Source organism: Mesocricetus auratus, unplaced genomic scaffold (genome assembly GCF_017639785.1).
Source record: "Mesocricetus auratus isolate SY011 unplaced genomic scaffold, BCM_Maur_2.0 Super-Scaffold_100003, whole genome shotgun sequence".
NCBI lineage: Eukaryota > Metazoa > Chordata > Mammalia > Rodentia > Cricetidae > Mesocricetus > Mesocricetus auratus.
This window is the reverse complement of record NW_024429188.1, coordinates 57,402,635-57,421,284: the sequence shown is the minus strand read 5'-3', so window position 1 is coordinate 57,421,284 and position 18,650 is coordinate 57,402,635. Positions and strand designations below refer to the sequence as shown.

General features: G+C 36.0%; 2 protein-coding genes across 6 annotated transcripts in view; both read right to left on the bottom strand.

Annotated features, from left to right (window-relative positions):
• Window positions 1-18,650, bottom strand: part of LOC101831433 — a 317,754-nt gene that overhangs the window by 45,994 nt on the left and 253,110 nt on the right. For all 5 annotated transcript variants that reach the window (XM_040744340.1, XM_040744339.1, XM_040744342.1 and 2 more), the window contains one exon: window positions 18,202-18,273. In XM_040744340.1, the coding sequence (XP_040600274.1) occupies window positions 18,202-18,273 (72 nt within the window). The remainder of the gene's footprint in view (window positions 1-18,201; window positions 18,274-18,650) is intronic.
• On the bottom strand, window positions 3,361-4,291 carry LOC101828312 (ubiquitin-conjugating enzyme E2 D2-like). Its single transcript, XM_040744345.1, has 2 exons — window positions 4,074-4,291; window positions 3,361-3,853 (listed from the first exon to the last, which is right to left on the bottom strand). The coding sequence occupies exon 2, from the start codon at window positions 3,846-3,848 to the stop codon at window positions 3,405-3,407; it is 444 nt and encodes a 147-aa protein (XP_040600279.1). The 5' UTR covers window positions 3,849-3,853; window positions 4,074-4,291; the 3' UTR covers window positions 3,361-3,404.

Below are 18,650 nucleotides of genomic sequence, written 5' to 3'. Positions count from 1 at the left end.
AATTTTGTGTTTTATAGTTTGGCATGTGACAAAATTCAAAATTTTCATATTTTATTTGATTCAGATCCTTTATTGGTATTTTCATACCTTTACAAAATTATCATTCCTCCATTTCTCCTTTAAAATCATAATTACAAGTGAGGTGCTAAAATTGACATTTCAAAAAGAAGTTTAAAAGAATGTAAACATTAAAATATGTTGAAAAAATACTAGTATATGAGTGATTAAGTAAAAAGAGAGGAAAATGTCTAGTATAAATTCATTTTCTATGTATTTTCCTTATGGTTTCCGGATGAGTAAAAAAAATCCGACATTTATTGAAAATATCTCAGTAACATTTTCTGCACCCAAGCAAATCATTTTAAGTCTATATGAAAGTAGTAAGAGATTATGAACATGTTTTCCTGTTTCAAATTTGCTTTTCGAAAGTTAAAACTTTAAATTTTACTATACTTAACTACTGAAATTAATATATTTTATTAAATTATCAAATGCTATTATGGTAGAAATTTGTTTACTACACTGAGGGTTCATTCATAGGTGTACAAATTTTAATGAAATTAGGATTTTTCCGTTAACTATTTGTAGCCAAGTAGATTCAAACATAATACCATCAGACTGAAATTCTCTATGGAATTTCTATATACTTTGATAGCACTTTCTTGGATTATTGACTTTCAAAATTTAAAATGTAAATGTTCTTACATACTTAGTGATCCTTAATAATCTGATTTTATTGAATAATATTGATAAATGTAAACAAAAACTGAAAATAAATGAAAATTTTTTATTGGGGTTTACAAAGTGGAATTATTAAAAGTTCTAAGTCTGAGTCATATTGAATATATTCTTTCTTTTTTTGTGTTTTTAAACAGGGTTTCTCTGTTGCTTTGGAGCCTTCCTGGAACTCGCTCAGAAATCACAGAGATCTGCCTACTTCTGCCTCCTGAGTGCTGAGATTAAAGCTATGCGCCACCACTGCCTGGCCTCTTTTTAAGATAGCATTAAAATGTGTTTTTGCCTGCCTTTGGGACCCTTTTCCTTCTACTAGTTTGCCTTGTCCAGCCTTGATATGAGGGTTTGTGTCTAGTTATATTGTAACTTGTTAGGCCATGTTTGGTTCATATCCCTGGCAGTCCTGCCCTTTTCTGAAGGGAAAGTAGGAGGGGTGGATCTGGGGGAGAGGGGAGGTGACTGGGGCTGGGAGGAGAGGAGGGCTGGGTGGAAAGTTTATTTGGGATACAATGTGTGAGAGAAGGCTAAATAATTAAATTTGATAAATGTTTTGGAAGATAGCATAGCAGTTCCACCTGTACAGGGAACAGGTTTTTTTTTGCCTGATTAGGTTAATTAGAAAGTATACCACTAGATCAAAATTTGGGCAGGCCTGACAGCAGTCCCTAAAAATCCAGTGGCTTCTCAACTGCAACGCAAAAATAGTGTGTGCAGTACTCACTTGGTCTACTGTCCTGGATTTGGGTGTGGTGAAGGGAACTGACATTAGTGAAGCTCATGCTACCTGTTGGGTCATGACAAATAAAGATCTTAGTCTCTCATCCAGGAGCTCCTGTCACTCTGCCTGTCTCTACCAAAACTGTACAGACTCATTTTCAGGTATCTTCCCACTGGCCTAGAAATACCAATCTAAAACTGAAAAAGGTAACTCAGTATGTGCTAGCTAGATTCAATAGTGCTGGAAAGTGTTCTGTAGTAGGATACTGGGGAAAAAGATATTAATGATTTTACCTTCACTGGACACTGTCAGGCAAGATGTGTCCACTGATGCAAGAGTAGCATTGTGGTTATGGTAGTATTCCATCACTTTCTAACTGGATTTGTGGACTATTTTAGAGGAGAGTTTCTCAAAACTTTGTCAAACACTCATGTCTGGGGAGATCATATGTCCTAAGGAGGAATAAACCTACTATTGTTGTGCTAAATGATCAGGTGTTAAATTGTCTTCTAAATATTTATTTATACCCATTTACTTTGGTGCTCTCAACTTTTGTTGGAGAAATTTCTTTCTTTTTTTGGAGTGGGTAGAGGTTTATACAGAGATTCATAACTGATAAAAAATGCTGAGAATATATGATTGTGAGAGTTCAGCCAAAGCTGTGCCATCTATATCAATATCCTCCCAACCAAAGCCCAGGGAATCTATCAGAAGAGGTAGAATATAAAAATTGGAGAATGGAGAGGACAGTTGTGAATGCGCTCTTTTCTATATGTCATGGGCATTGCATACATGACATCACAACTGCTGTGGTTTCCTGCCTGAGACTTGCACAGGACTAATCCTGTCAAAGTTGCAACAGTGACTGGGGAGGAGTTCCCAAGGCCCCAGCCCTAGTTGAGGAATTATTGGCAGATGTTGAATGCTAATGCTGTAATTCTTTTTGGGGCTGTGGCTGTTGAAAGTTTGCCCATGCCCCACTGGATAGTCCCACATCTGTGTGCATGTGAGCAGCACTAATTAGACTCAGTTGGCTATTAAAGAAGATAGGGATCATGAAATTGGGATGAAGATATTTTGGAGGAATCCTTCCAGAGATGGAAGGGGCTACTAGTGGTAGATATAATCATAACATGTTGTATACATGTTTGAAATTTTCTTCTACTTTCATTTTTGGTGACTGGTAGACATTTAAAAATAAGTTGGAACATTTTTTACCTTTACTGATAAATTATTTCATATAAATGTTTTTAAAAATATTTATAGAACTGGATCAGAGATGCTCCAGAGGTACTATATTTGCATTCATTTGGTAATCTCTAATTCAGTTTTACTTCTACAACCTATTTGTTATTATTCTTTGTCCACAGAAACTAAATTATTCAAGGAATTTCAAAAAAGAAGCAATGACAACACCGAAGCGTATGATTTAAATACTTCTACAAACATCTCAAAATATCTTCCAGTGCGTCTGAGCACTGTGGTGCAAGCCTGTAATCTCAGAAGTGGAGAGGCTGAGGCATGATGCCTAGGTGTCTTATGATAGCAAGGCCAGTATGAGCTCACAATGTTTCCCATACTGGTTGGTTGAACTGATTTTGTCAGCTAAAGCTATCATCTTGTTCTGTGTTCTCCAATCCTGAATCAATACAGAAATCTTTTAGTCAGATATAAATTGAAACTGGTCTTGCACATTTTTCCACATCACTCTTTCCCATATTACCTCCCTCATGTTCTCTATCTTCCACCAACTCCCCTCCCCATTCCCTCTCTCCACCTCCTCTATATGCCATTGTCTCTCCCCTTTCCAATTTGGCCTGTTTGAAAGACGTGCAATATTTGCTCAAAAGAATGGGGAGAGTTTCACCCCATAGAAAAAACAAAGGACAACCAATTAAGTGAACCACCAGCATTGCTTTTACTACTGCGGCCATGGGATTACATGTTGAAATCACATAGCGAATTTCTCGGTCCACTCTCTAGCCAGTCTATCATATTTTTTCTTGTTCTTTCGGTAGACTTTTGCAATTTCAGGAACCAATGGATCATCCGGGTTCGGGTCACACAAGAGGGAGCAGATAGACAGGAGAACTTTAGAAATTGTCAGTGCTGGTGACCACTCAGATCTCAGGATGTCAAGACAGATGCTTCCCTTCCGGTTGATATTCGGATGGTAAATTCGTGTGATGAATGTGATCTTGGGTGGTCTGAATGGGTAATCCGATGGGAAATGGATGGCCAGGAAAAAGACCCCTCCGTGGTAGGGGCTGTCATCAGGCCCCATTATGGTTGCTTGCCAATGGAATGGGTCTTCCCCCACAGGGCCTGCAGAGCACTGGGCTGGAGGGTCGCGAGCCAGGTCCAAGAGCTCCTTTTGGATACGCTTGAGAGCCATGGTCCCTAAGATATGATGTACAGTCCTTTGTACTGGGCTTAACAAGTGGTATATGGCTTTGGACATACTAGGGTCCAAACATCTGTGAGAGCACAGGGTGGTATAGGGTTGGGGCGAGGACTGGGTTGCGGTGAGGGCGATATTGGGTTCCTAAGGAGCTATTCACAGAGGTGGATAGGGTAGAAAAAGGACTCAGGACTAGGGACATCAGCTTTTCAACTGTACCTGAAGAGCTGCACGATTCCTGCCTCTTGGGCCTTGGTTGCTTTGCTGTCTGGATCTAGAGAATCCGCTGTTGTTGTGGGGAGGCTACGAAGCCTGGAAGCCGCACAACTGCTGGGAAACTCTGCTGCCCGGAGAGGTAAGTGCTCCTGCTCCGGGCAGCCAGCTAATGGCTTGGCCACCAGCTGTCCACCTCCAGTGCTGGAGCAACTGGCAAGGGTCTATTGTGATGTCAAAGAGTATACAATGACGAGGATGATACCTGTCGCAGTCATGCGCCATAGAGGTGAGGGGAACGTGGGGACAGCATCCGGGTGAACATGGGTGCAGGTGTCAAATGTTATTAGAACAGTGGAAAATGGCAGAAGGCACCCTTGCCTGTAGGCCTTACCCAGTTCTTTTTCTTTGGCTTAGCAAACAAGGACACAATGCACCTCTTCACCCAGTTACCAGAATAAATAAGATCAATGAGTTTTCTCTCCATTACAATGACTTTATCAAAATTTTTCTCCACACTATATGTTCAGGTCACACAGACCCTTACCTTCATGTGTATTCCTAAGGACATTATCTAATTTAAATAATTTATCAAGTTTGATATTTATATATCTTGGTAATGTTTTGGTAGTTACTGTCTGGAAATCGAATTTGTAACTAACCATCTTATTTTCTAAGAACACCCCACAGAACAGGATGGTGAAAGAATAAAGAAAGAAGGAAAATAGCTAAACACTTTCTATCCTGCATTTATGGGCTTTAGTTGTTCTTTTTTCCGGGGGAACGGTGTTTCGAGACAGGGTTTCTCTGTGGCTTTGGAGGCTGGCCTTGAACTCACAGAGATCTGCCTGCCTCTGCCTCTGCCTTCTCAGTGCTAGGATTAAAGGCATGCACCACTACCACCTGGCTGCTTTAGTTGTTCTTTATAGTTGTTCTTTAACAAGCAGTTTTGTTTGTTTGGAATGATTGTTCCAATAACAAAAATATCCACACAACACAATTTTTCCTTGAGGGTTTCTAATATAGTTATATGCAAAGAAAATAATTACCATAAAATGTGTTGGTGTGTTAGGTGTATAAATTATTTTGCTGAACTGAGTGCAGTAATTTGATAAGATTATTTGTAATTTCTGTTGTTACAGTACACATATCAGGTCACACTTCCAGTTATACTGGATATTCTTTAGTTATGAAGCCCTCCTTTTTTGCAGAACTATTAATCTAATATCCAACCAACCAATTTAGGATATACTACTCTGACACTACTTTACAAAGCAAAGGATAAGGATGACAGAATGGGTCTTCTACTATTAAGATAAAATATATAACTCACTGAGAGGAACTTCTCCAAATTTCTTGTTATATGATCTGTGAACTTAGTTTCTGAATGAATTGTTCATATTATTGTCATTATCATTGAAGTTTATTGCAGCATATACAACTTTGCAAGTTTTGGAACTTAGATTCCAGAGTTTTCTTTTTTCTGATGAGGATGAGATTGAAAATTTTATTAAAATATTGGAAGACATCAATTTTAATCTTTTTCATTGGGCAGAATACTAAGACCATCAATTTTATTTGAGTACTTTAAAGGAGAAGACCTGGTCATGTTCTCCAGATCCTTTTTGTTATCATGTCCTATGGAACATACATTTCTATATACAACAGTATGTCAGCTTCAGTGTGGCTGACTTCAGCTAAAATAGAATCATTTGCCACCTGGCTCCAATTATCTAGTTTTGAGTCAGAGTATTGTTAAATTGTCTATGTAGTCTAGGCTTGCTTCATCTCAAACTCATAATCCTTCTTCAGTCTTCCTAGTGGCTAGAACAATAATTGCATCCCACCCTGCCCAGCTACACTGTATATAAATTATTCAACCACTAAGAACATAGTTGAACAGATGTCCTTGTGGTATGAATGTGCATCATTTGGGTATATGACTAAGAGTAGAATTGCTGGGTCTTGAGGTATATTCCCATTTTCCTGAGAAACTGCCATACTGATTTCCAAAGTGGCTGTACAAGTTTGCAATCCCACCAGCAATGGAGGAATGTTGCCCTTTCTCCACATCCTTGCCAACATCAGCTGTCATGGTGTTTCTGATTTTAGTCATTTTGAAATGTTTAAGATGGTATCTCAGAGTTGTTTTTAGTTACATTTCCCTGATGGCTAATGATGTTGAGCAATTCCTTAAGTGTCTTTTGGCCATTTGAGATTACTCTGCTGAGAATTCTCTATTTAGTTCTGTACCCCACTTTTTAAATTGGATTTTTTGGTGTTTTGGTGACTAGCTTCTTGAGTTCATTGTACAGTTTGGAGATCAGCCCTCTGTCAGATGTGGGATTGGCGAAGATCTTTTCCCATTCTGTGGGCTGCTGTTTTGTCTTGCTGACTGTGTCCTTTGCCTTAAAGAAGCTTCTCAGTTTCAGGAGGTCACATTTATTAATTGTCGATCTCAGTGTCTCAGTGTCTGTGCTACTGGTGTTATGTTCAGGAAGTGGTCTCCTGTACCAATTCATTCAAGGGTACTTCCCACTTTCTCTTTTTTGCTCATCTTTTTCACTTGTAATTTATTTTTTAAATAAAAATTTTTATTTTTTTAGGTTAGAAACAATCTTGTTTCACATGTCAATCCCAGATCCCTTTCCCTCCCCTCCTCCCCCGCCCACCCCACCAGGTCCCCAGCTCCCCACCCAATCTCCACTCAGATCCCCATGGAGGGTGAGGCCCTCAAAGTGGATCTCCAGTGACTGTCATTTCATAAAGGGTAGGGCCTAGGCCCTCCCCCAAGAGTCCCGGCTGATAGAGCCTCCCATATTAATTGTCGATCTCACTATCTGCGATACTGGTTTTATGTTGCATCCAGTTATGCCAGCACCATTTGTTGAAGATGCTTTCTCTTTTCCATTGTATAATTTTAGCTTCATTGTCAAAATTCAGGTGTTATTAGGTGTGTGCATTAATATCAGGGTCTTCAATTAGATTCCATTGGTCTACCTGTCTGTTTTTGTACCAATACCATGCTGTTTTCATTACTATAGCTCTATAGTAGAGCTTGAAGTCAGGGATGGTGGTGCCTCCAGGTGTTCATTTATTACACAGGGTTGTTTTGGCTATCCTTGTTTTTTTCCATATAAAGTTGAGTATTATTCTTTCAAAGCCTGTGAAGAATTGTGCTGGTATTTTGATGGGGATTGCATTGAATTTGTAGATTGCTTTTGGTAAGATTGCCATTTTTACTATGTTGATCCTACCTATCCAAGAGCATGGGAGATCTTTCCATTTTCTGGTATCTTCTCTAGTTTCTTTCTTTAAAGCCTTAAAGTTTTTGTCATATAGGTCTTTCACTTGTTTGGTTAGATTTACCCCCAGGATATTTTTTTCTTGTGGCTATTGTGAAAGGTGATGTTTCTTTGATTTCTTTCTCAGCCCATTTATTGTCTGTATATAGGAGGGCTACTGATTTTTTTGAGTTTACCTTGTATCCTGCCATTTTACTCAAAGTGTTTATCTGGTAGAATTTTTTGGGTCACTTATGTAAACTATCATATCATCTGCAAACAGTGAAAATTTGACTTCTTCCTTTCCATTTTGTATCCCCTTTATCTCCTTTTGTTGTCTTATTGCTGTAGCTAGAACTGCAAGCACAATATTGAAGAGATATGGAGAGAGTGGACAGTCTTGTCTTGCTTCTGATTTTAGAGGAATTGCATTGATTTTTCTCTCCATTTAGTTTGATGTTGGCTGTTGGTTTGTTATATATTGCCTTTACTATGTTTACGTAAGTTCCTGTTATCCCTGATCTCCCCAGGACCTTTATCATGAAGGGATGCTGGATTTTGTCAAAGACTTTTTCAGTATCTAATGAGATGATCATGTTGTTTTCTTTTTTCAGTTTGTTTATATGGTGGATTACATTGGCAGATTTTCATATAGCAGCATTATTTGTAATAGCCAGAACCCGGAAGCAACTTAGATGTCCCTCAATTGAAGAATAGATAAAGAAAATGTGGCATATTTACACAATGAAGTATTACTTATTGGTAAAAAACAATGACATCTTGAAATTCATAGGCAAATAGATGGAAGTACAAGACGCCATCCTGAGTGAGGTAACCCAGTCACAGACAGACAAACATGGTATGTACTCACTCATAAGTGGATATTAGATTTAAAGCCAAGTATATTTAGCCTAAAATCCACAACTCCAGAGAATGTAAGAAACAAGGAAGACCCTAAGAGAGACATACATGGACCCTCAGGAAAGGTGAAAGGAAGGGGAAAGGGGAAAGGAGAAAGGGGAAAAAGGAAAGGGGAAAGGAGAAAGGGGAAAAGGGAAAGGGGAAAGGGAAAGGGGAAAAGGGAAAGGGAAAAGGGAAAGGGGAAAGGGGAAAGGGAAAGGGGAAAGGGGAAAGGGAAAGGGGAAAGGGAAAGGGGAAAGGGGAAAGGAGAAAAGGGAAAAGGGGAAAAGGGAAAAGGGGAAAAGGGAAAAGGGGAAATGGGAAAAGGGAAAGGGGAAAGGGGAAAAGGGAAAGGGGAAAAGGGAAAGGGGAAATGGGAAAAGGGAAAGGGGAAAGGGGAAAAGGGAAAGGGGAAAAGGGAAAAGGGAAAGGGGAAGGGATAAGATCTCCTGAATAAATTGGGAGCATGGGAGGAGGAGGGGAGGTAGGAGAAAAAGGAGGGGAGAAGGGGAGAGGGGAGGAAAACATGAAGGATCAGTAAGGTTGAGTTGGGGGAAGAACAGAGAAGGAGAGCAATGAAAGAGATACCTTGATAGAACGGGTGTTGTGGGCTTAAAGAAAAATCTGACACTAAGGAAACCTCCAGGGATCTACAGGATGACCCCCAGCTAATAATCTAAGCAATAGTGGAGAGACTACCTTAAATGTCCTTCCCCTATAATGAGAATGGAAGCAGAAGCAGAGATCCACAGCTAAGCACTGAGCCGAACTCCTGGAATTCAATTGTAAAGTGGGAGGAGTGATGAGCAAAGGGCAGCCAGGTTGGGGAAACCCACAGAAACAGCTGAGTTGAACAAGTGGGAGCTTATTGACTCTAGACTGATAGCTGGGAAACCTGCATAAGACAGAACTAGACCCCCCTGAATGTGGGTATCAGTTGGGGACTTGGGCAGTCTCTGGGGCTGCTGGCAGCGGAACCAGTATTTATCCCTAGTGCCTGAACTGACTTTTTGGAGCCCATTCCCTATGGAGGGATTCTATCTCAGACAGGGGGAGGGCCTCAGTCCTGCCCCAAATGATCCGAGGCCTCACCCTTTCTGAGGAGTGTATGGGGCTGTAATGGGGAGGTAGTGGGGGGGGATGTGAGGATGGGAGGGAGAGGGAACTGGGATTGGTATGTAAAATAAGATTGTTTTTAATTTAAAGAAAATAATTAATAAAAAATAATTCAACCTCTCTGCCTCAGACTCCTGAGTGCTGAGATTATGCACATGAATCATGCCACTGAAAATACTTTTAATATCATACATGTAGTCACCTTTCACTGTTAAATTTATCTTCAATACTGTCATACAGAATGATCTCCTTTAACCATAAATCCATCATTACCATAGTTGATGATTAAAAGTTTTCAGCAATTTTCCATCACCTTCAGGGTAAATTCTAAACTTCAGTGCTGCCTCAGGGAGAACAGACCTTCTTCCCATATTTCAATTGCAGCATATATATTATACTGCCTTGCTATTTTTCTTAAAAATACTCATCCTTTTTAACTATTTCATAGATTTTTGATGAGAGGCATGACCTTCATCATTTTATACTCTTATTACTTATTATTTTTAGGCAGTCAATATTTTCTGGATGATGCACGCATTTGTTAAAAGCCAAGTGATACAATTTATACAAAGTCTAGTTCTAGCATTTGAGATTAGATTAGAGATTAGATAAAGATTACAATTATAATTTGTTTAACTTCCAACCCAAAAACATTTCAGGGACATTAAAATATCATACCACAATAAAAATAAAAAGCAATACAGTGTGGGTACACTCTAGTATTCATTTGATAAACCTTCAGCAATACAAAAACACTTTAATATTCATCTGACATAATTCCTCTCTTAGCATGTAGGTGTAAGTGCATATTTCTTTCTTCACATGGTCACTATAATACTTTCATTGTGGATAATGAACTGTCAAAAATTTAAGAATAAAAAAGTCATACTTAGCACCAGAAAGAGACCCTTATTTCATTGCCTATGGCATATTATGCCAAGGTAAAGCTGGTTTTCACAGGATCATACTCACCAGAGTTTTGTTTTACAAGCCCTTGTTCAGCCATATAATTTTATTTCTCTGGGACAAATGCATAAACTGGAGTGGTTTGATCATGTGTAGAAGATATGTGTAACTTCTGCTTGCTAAAATAATTTTCAACATTACCATATCTAGTAGCAATTTGGATATTCCAGTCACTTTGTACTTTGAACAGCACTCTATTTCCAGTGCTTTTTTTATTTTTACCATTTTTAGTAAGTGATTCAGTGACAGAAAGATGTTAGAAATTATTATTTGTGATTATTTGTTATCTGAATATCTTTGATAATCAAGTATAAGGTCAAATCTTTTACTTGCAATTTTTCTATTTATTCATTGAATTTTGAGAATTCTTTGTATGTTTTGGATATAAGCATATTCAAATACATGATTTGCAAATTCTTTTTCTTCTGTGGTTTGTGTTTTAAGTTTATTATTATTACCCCAAAATGAGACCTTTTTATTACAGTAGTCTAGTTTAATCAGTATATTTGTGGATTGAGATTCTATTGCCTTTCTTATATTTGTTCTGCCCACGATTACAAAAATTTATACTATTTTTCTTCTCATTCTTTTCCATTTTGTTGTTGTTGGTGGTGGTCTTCTTCTTCTTCTTCTTCTTCTTCTTCTTCTTCTTCTTCTTCTTCTTCTTCTTCTCCTCCTCCTCCTCCTCCTTTTCTTTCTCCTTCTCTTTCTTTGGTGTGTGTGTGTGTGTGTGTGTGTGTGTGTGTGTATGTGTGTGTGTGCGCGCGTGTGCACATGCATGTGTAGGGTCTCATGTATCTCAAGTTGGCCTCAAACTTGCTCTGGAGAGGATGACCCTTCTGATTGTCCTGCCTTTGACTCCAAGTGCGGGGACTACAGGCAAGAGCCACCATGTCTGATTTATATAGTGTTGGAGATCAAACTGGGTGCCTTTTGCATAGGAAGCAAGCTACATCTGCAGATCTCTACTAATACCACATTGACTTTATTTGTTAGCTTTATATAAAGTTTTGAAATCAGGTTGTGGTAGACATCAAACTTTATTATATTGTAAAAATATGCTTATTATAAATCTTTTGCACTTCCATATGATGCTTAGATTCATTTTTCCAATTTTTATTTTAAAGGAAATAAATTTTTCTTGAATTACAATGACAGCTATAAATGACTTTAGGAAGCAATACTGTCTTAATACTAATATAATGGCATGATTTTTCCACTAAGTGTACTTTAAATTACTTCAGCAATATTTCTCATTTTCTGAAATATACTTTTTACACATATTTTCAATGAAATTTCTAACGACCTAAATATTTTTAACTATTACATTTTAATTATTTTGTGTATGTATATACATATGAGATGAGTATGTCAAAGCATGTGTGGAGGTCTGAGGACAACTTTCAAGAGTTGGTTCTGTCCCTCCAACGTGTGGGTTTTGTGGATCAAACTCAAGTCATTATGCTGGGCAGTAAGTAAGTACCCTTGTCTACTGGGTGGTCTTACTGGCCAAGTCAAGCATTTAGTATATTCGGATACTATTTTAAACAGCATTTTAGAATTTTATTTTTTTATAGATTTAGGTTGAAATAAGGAAACACAAATGATTTTTGTATATTAATTTTAAATCTTGCAACTTTGTTCAGTTCTTATATTACACATAGCCTTCAAAATCATTTGAGTCAGTTTTATAAAATGATAAGTAATCTGTGAATAAACATCCCGTTTATTCACCTTTTTGCTTGACAGCACAGAATAACATATCAAGATAATACTGAATATGTGATAAGAATAGATACTACAGATTTCTTCCCAACCTTAGACTGAAGTAGTTATTCCAAGATTAATTATGATGTTAAATGTATTTTATTTATGGTTTTTTTATCAAATTAAGAAAATTCCTTTCCATTCCTTGTGTGTTTTTAGTCATTATCAGTGATTGATATTGTCACAAACTATTTTGGTGTCTATTGAACAGTTAACATACTTTTTAAATTGTTTCCATGGCAAATTATATGGAGTAATTTTCATGATACTGTAGTAAAAGATCACAATAAAATCTATCTTTTTAATCATTTTCATATACAGTTCATTAGTGAAAAATACTGTTACATTGCTGTTAAACAGCTATCAGAAGCTTTAAATCATGAAGAATTGAAATATATTACCACCAAACACCTCTCACTTGCTATGTTCCCATGGCTCAACTTTTATTTGAGAATTTCATTACTTTATGATTTTTACAGTTTCAGGAGTTTTATGACTGGGGTTTTGAGCTGCTGTATGTGGGTACTGGGAACAGAACTCATTAACATCACTTCTTATAATGATCATGACATTCCTTCTAGATTTAGGGTTAGCTTGTTTCACTGTTATAACAAGGGTAAATTTCAGTTGTTAATTTGTGATCTTCCTTTTTTGTGTATGTGTTTGTGCCGGTTAGTTTTCTTCTCAACAACTTGACACAAATGAGAGACACTGGAGAAGACAGAATCTTAACTGAGAAAAAAATCCATAGGACTGGCCTGTCCATGTCTGTAAGGCATTTTCTTGATAAATGAGTGATGTAGGAGTTGCCACTCAGGCAGAGGGTTCTGGAATATATATAAAAGCAGGCTGAACAAGCCATGGGAAGCAAGTCAGTAATCAGAGTCCCTCAATGATCCCTGCCTCTAGGTTATTGTCTTGAGTTTCTACTCTGACTTCCCTTGTTAATGGATTGTGGCGGAGACATGTAAGCCAAATAAACACTTTCTTCCCCAAATTGCTTTGGTCATATTCTAATTACATAATCAGAAAAACAAACATCGTGTTTATGGTTATAATTCCCTCTTAGCACTGCTTTTGCTGTATCTCATATGTTCTGGTATATTGTTTTCATTTTAAATCATACCAAGGTATTTTAAACTTCACCTTTGACTTCTTTTTTAATTTATGGGCTGCTTAATAGTAAATTGTTTAATTCGACATATTTATAGATACTTTTTGGTATTATTGAAGTGTTACTTTGAACCAACATAAAAATAGAAATTAGAAATAAGTCAATTTTATTTCTAACCTTTATTCCCACTAGATTTGACTTAAAGTTGAATTTGACTTATATGCTTACTGAAGAACAAGAGAAAAAGAGTTCTCAGTATATGAAGCCTATAATCTGTGATAAAAAATGTTTGTCAATCTTTTATACATATGTACTCTGGTGAAATTTTCTATATAAAACTTCTAGCCTTGTCTTTTTGTGTGTGTATCTAATATGTCTCTTAAGTTCCCGAGGTATCATGGCGATACCTGTTATAAAAGGAATAAGCACTTATTAATTCATAACAACATTACATACTACGGTTTATTTCTTGTTCCATTAAGGATTTAATAGTATCACTCTTGGGGATTTACCCAGATTTACTTAATTGTAATATGTAAGCTGTAATAAGGTTTACCAGAGTCTTCTGAAAGATTCTGCATGATAAACTGATATATTTCCATATACTTCATCAGATAGTAGCCACCATTTGGAGTTTTCAATTTATAATAATTCCATTCCTACCTTTTGAAACACTGCTTTTGAATAATGAAAGAATTTACTATTGCTAAAACTTTGATCTCAAATTCTATGCTCTTTCTCTATTGGGATGGAAAGAGTAAGTTAATATTCAATTGGTTTATGGATGACCAAATTTGTAACAGAATTGACTTCAAATTTTAAAATATTTAACAAAATTTCAGCAAATTCTATCATAAGACCTAGAGAGCTGTCATGGCCCTTAGTCAGCTGCAGCACTTGGGAGAGTGGCCCCTACACCTCACCCAGGCAACATAGTAGAGTTGGCCCAGCCTCTTGCTCATAGCTGTGAGGGATGACCTAGCCAGGGCAATGCAGGAGAGCTCACCCTGATGGCTAGGACAAGGGAGAGCTGGTGGGCTGAACAAACCTGAAACTATCCTGCAGCTGCTTAGGCCCAGAACCAGGGTTATGAGTTGGCCCACCCCAACATCCACTCCATCTGTATTTGCTGGAGCACTGAAGGGACAGGTCTTGTAGACCAAAAGCTGCAGGATATTTTTGCCACAATACAGGGCAACAATAGGATAACCAAGAGGACTTCCAGTGAGGTCCCAGCAGAAACCAGAGGCCTCAAACCAGTCCAATGACTTTTTGCAATTAACTCATGCAAGTAAATATATATGGTTAAAAGGGTTTACTGTATGACTCTGTGTCACACAATAGCTTACATGACAAGATTTGTTTTTCCTATTATTGTTTTCTTAAAATTTGCTTTATTTTACTTTGGTGGGGAGTTTGCAAGGAAGAGTGCAGACACAAAGGGTTGACAAATGAATGTGATAGAGATACACGATGTGAAAGACATAAAGAATAAATAAAATAGTGAACATTTTTGTTATTTAAACTATATATAAAAATTAAGAGTTATTTGTCAGACAAAAATTACATTAATGTAGGCTACTCTTTTTGTCCATTTATCTACTATTACTCAAAATATGATTTCATATTAATGTAAAATCAAATTGACATTAGAATATTTTTCATATTAGATGTTATATCGTAACTTAGATCAGAGAAACTACATTGATTTAGACAACATTATAGTTGGGATCTCTTGAACCAAGTGTATTTTTGTTAAGTAGTTATTTCTGTTTTCAAAGTGTGCTATATTTCACTAAGAAAAAGGAAAAGAAAACTTGTAACATAAATCATGGTTTTTCAATATTTCCCGTCCAAGTACTATCCAGGCCCTACCCTGCTTAGCTTCAGATAGCATATGAGATAGGACAAGTTAAAGGTTGTATAGCTATTGATGACTTTAAATGTTTTAAATTTCATTTTCTATGTGTATGCTTGAAATCAATTATATTTCAATGTAGACAAACATCTTAATTGAAACAATCTTATCTTATTTTGCCTTCACTTCTTAAATAGTATCACAATCTGTGATTTTTTGGGGAAGGGAAATAAGATAATGATAATTAAAATAATAATAGACTGGCTATAACTACTTCTTTCTCACTAAATGACACTTGTTAAATTTTTATATTACATAAAATTTCTGAAAAAAAAGTTATGAAAATTTCTGGATTCTTGTTGCACATTATGACATAGTAATTTGAATATTTTAAATTTAACCAAAAAGATTTATAACAGAGTAATTTTAGTATTTCTTTCACTAGAAAATGTAATTGTTATGGAAAGAATGCCATGGAATACATTCACTTGGGCTGCTCTTCAACATAAAAAGGTAAGGAGAATGAGTCACATGTTAATTGTCAGGGTTAAAACACTTTTGCTTTGAAACAGTTGATTGTTTTGATGTTATTTAGTGCAACCAAATGTCTCAGGCTTGTTTCTCTTAGTCATTTTGTATTTAATGACACATTTTAACTCTTTTGTGTGTCATTTAACAAACATCTAATGGATTTAACTCTTTTGGAGCACCACATCTTCTTCTTCATGAAGACAAGAGGGCAACAGGCATGATTATACTTAAACACCACCTTTATTCCCTATTTTCTCTCAAATGCCAATCTTCTTTTACTTTTTTTCTTGACAGCATAAAATACGCTTATTGTTTCAGTATATTTTTTAGTGCCTTTTCAGGAGGCTTCTAGGCATACTAACTAGAATGCTTTTTTTCTGGGAAAAATCACATAGCCTCTCTGAAAATTGTCAAAATTTTATTTTCTACTTATAACAAGTTATTAGTTAGGTGCTGTCAAGAAGGAGGTTATTTTTTCCTTCAGACAATAAGAGTGTTGTGCTTAAGTCTTTTAGGCATAAATTATAGACAGTAGCAATGTACTAGTATTAAATTCAACATAATTAAAATTGAGAGTGGGATATAATAAACGCACTAAGGGAAGAATAACCCTTCCTTCTGGTATGGTGAATACAAATGTAAGCAACATTCTCTTTGAAATTAAGGGCAATTTAGTTTAATTTTAATTAAGCATGAATATAAGAGCCTACTGTAGAGAAAAGTTCATTGTTAGTCAACTCACTTTAAAATTTGTAGGACACAGTTTGAAATTTCAAAAAATACTTTCTTAAGTTGGAATTAATGTATGGTAGAACATGTTTTATTCACATGGAATATTTTTTGTTACAATGGAAAACTTCATCCATCTACTTCTATAGATATGGTGTTTTATATATAAAGAGATTAAAAAGTGATATACTTGAAAGAATAATAAACTTTCATCTAATTTGTGGTACAGAGCTGTAGTCAGTTTATGGACAGTAGAATCATGAAGATAAGAAATGATTATTCAATGTATTGTGTATTCTTTCAAGATTCTTGCAAATTAATGTAAAACTAATCTAATGACACATATTTCTTTATTAGAAAAAACAATATCAGCCTGAAAGATGCAGCGGGACTTCCATTTCAATAAAGGCAGTTAGTGTCAACCATTTTCCAAAGATTTTCAACAGCACAAAACCATAGTATCAGAATATCTTATTTTCTCTGTAGTCATAAATGACAGCAAAAACACTGTGATTATTGATGAATCCTGAATGGCTATATTTTATAAGGTACCTAAAGCTATTTTGTCTTTTAATTTTGCATTGAGAAAACATAGATATCAGACAGCTCTGAGTAAAATCATTTAGTCCTTAAAATAGGTATATTTTTAGATAAGTTTAATATACAGAAAATAAGCACTTATGCTTATATCTACAATTATTTACATAAAACTTCTGGGGCCAACATCATAAATGCAAATAAGTTGTCGTCGTAAAAATCCCTAAGTTAGAAAGCATAACATTTTTTCTTCCTTAAGGGCATTATACTGTCTTTGCTACAGAATCTGAGGAGTACATACAATAATTGTGTTTAGAATCATTGCAATTATGCCTGTATTTCTGGAATTTTTGTTTTGCAAGTTATAATCAGCAATTAAATGTTTAATTGTCAGGGCTCCTTTCTCACTCTGTATCAGTCTTACGCTCCCTTTTAAGCCAGTGTTTCTCAAAGTCCTCGAATTATGAGTCCTCAGCATCACCCAGAACTTCGTTAAATGAGTGATTGTATGAATCAGATATGGAACTCAGAATTCTGCATTTAGTAGGATCCACAGTTTATTTTGATCTCAAGAGCCACTGTCCAGTTTGTTCTCATCTATGCCAATGACTTCAAATATCATATCAATGCAGATGACATACAGTTATATCTAAGTTGAATCTTTTACTCTGAGCTCCACTCAAAGGAACTGTCTACTCCAAACACCACAGGATATATGAAGATACCCTGAACTCTGTGTACTCCTAGACAAAACTCAGACTCTTGCCTCATAAACATTATACTCTTCCATTATCCCACATCTTATTGAAAATTATGATGAAATTCATCTTGGTTTATAGACCAGAAACCTAGTTGTCATCCTTGACACTTTTAATACTTTCAAATCTCATAAAAATGAGTTGCTTTTACCTCCTAAAGGTATTTGAATATAGCTACTAATTTTCAATTTCACTGCCACCATTATGGTCCAGGTAAGTCTTTTTACCTATCCTTCTGTGAGCCCTTTACTCACTTTCTCCAGTTTCTTCTCATTAAGATTCTATTTTTGAAAAGCTTTTATCTGCTTTCTTTGCCTCTTGAAATAAAGTTATTTGCTTTATGGTTCGTAACACTTCAAAGTATGAATGTACCTTCTCTATAAGTCTTATTCTGTCTCACATTACCATTTATTTTCATATTCTGGCACCCTGGCCTTCTAATACACTAAATCACATTAGGATGAAATAATTTTTATTTTTAAAATGCCATTATTTTCTATTATTGAAGGACATACCTGTAACGAATTTGTTACTCAATATACATTAAATGAATTTATGAACATAAACTACTTACAAATTCATTTCATCAAAGCATGTACAAGCAAAGTAGAAATCCTTGATTCTTGCATGGGAGGCTTGGAAAGCACTATGGGAAAAAGCAGATAGTTTACTTTTGTTTCTAACAACTATTAGAACATTTAATACTATAACATTCTGAAAGGACTGAAGTAGTCATCTAGTAAAATCTCTAATATATATCTAAGTAAAATGAAGTCTTAAGGAATTACATAACTTGCCAAAGGTAATATGTTAATAACAGAAACTTAAGGAAGCCACCGATTTTTTTATCAGTCACTCAGAGAATATTCTGATTTTTAAAAGAGGGAGGGGGACTGTTAGGGAGAGAAGGAAGGGAGGATGTGGTCAGGATGTATTATATGAGAAAAGAATGAAGAAAAAACATTTGGAACCCTATTGTTTTTAAGCAAACTGGTGAACTAGGGTGATTTAAAATAACAGAAT

What these genes read in the sequence shown, in the direction of transcription:
- LOC101828312 (XM_040744345.1), bottom strand. Translation starts at nt 3,848, where the DNA reads ATGGCTCTCAAGCGTATCCAAAAGGAGCTCTTGGACCTGGCTCGCGAC.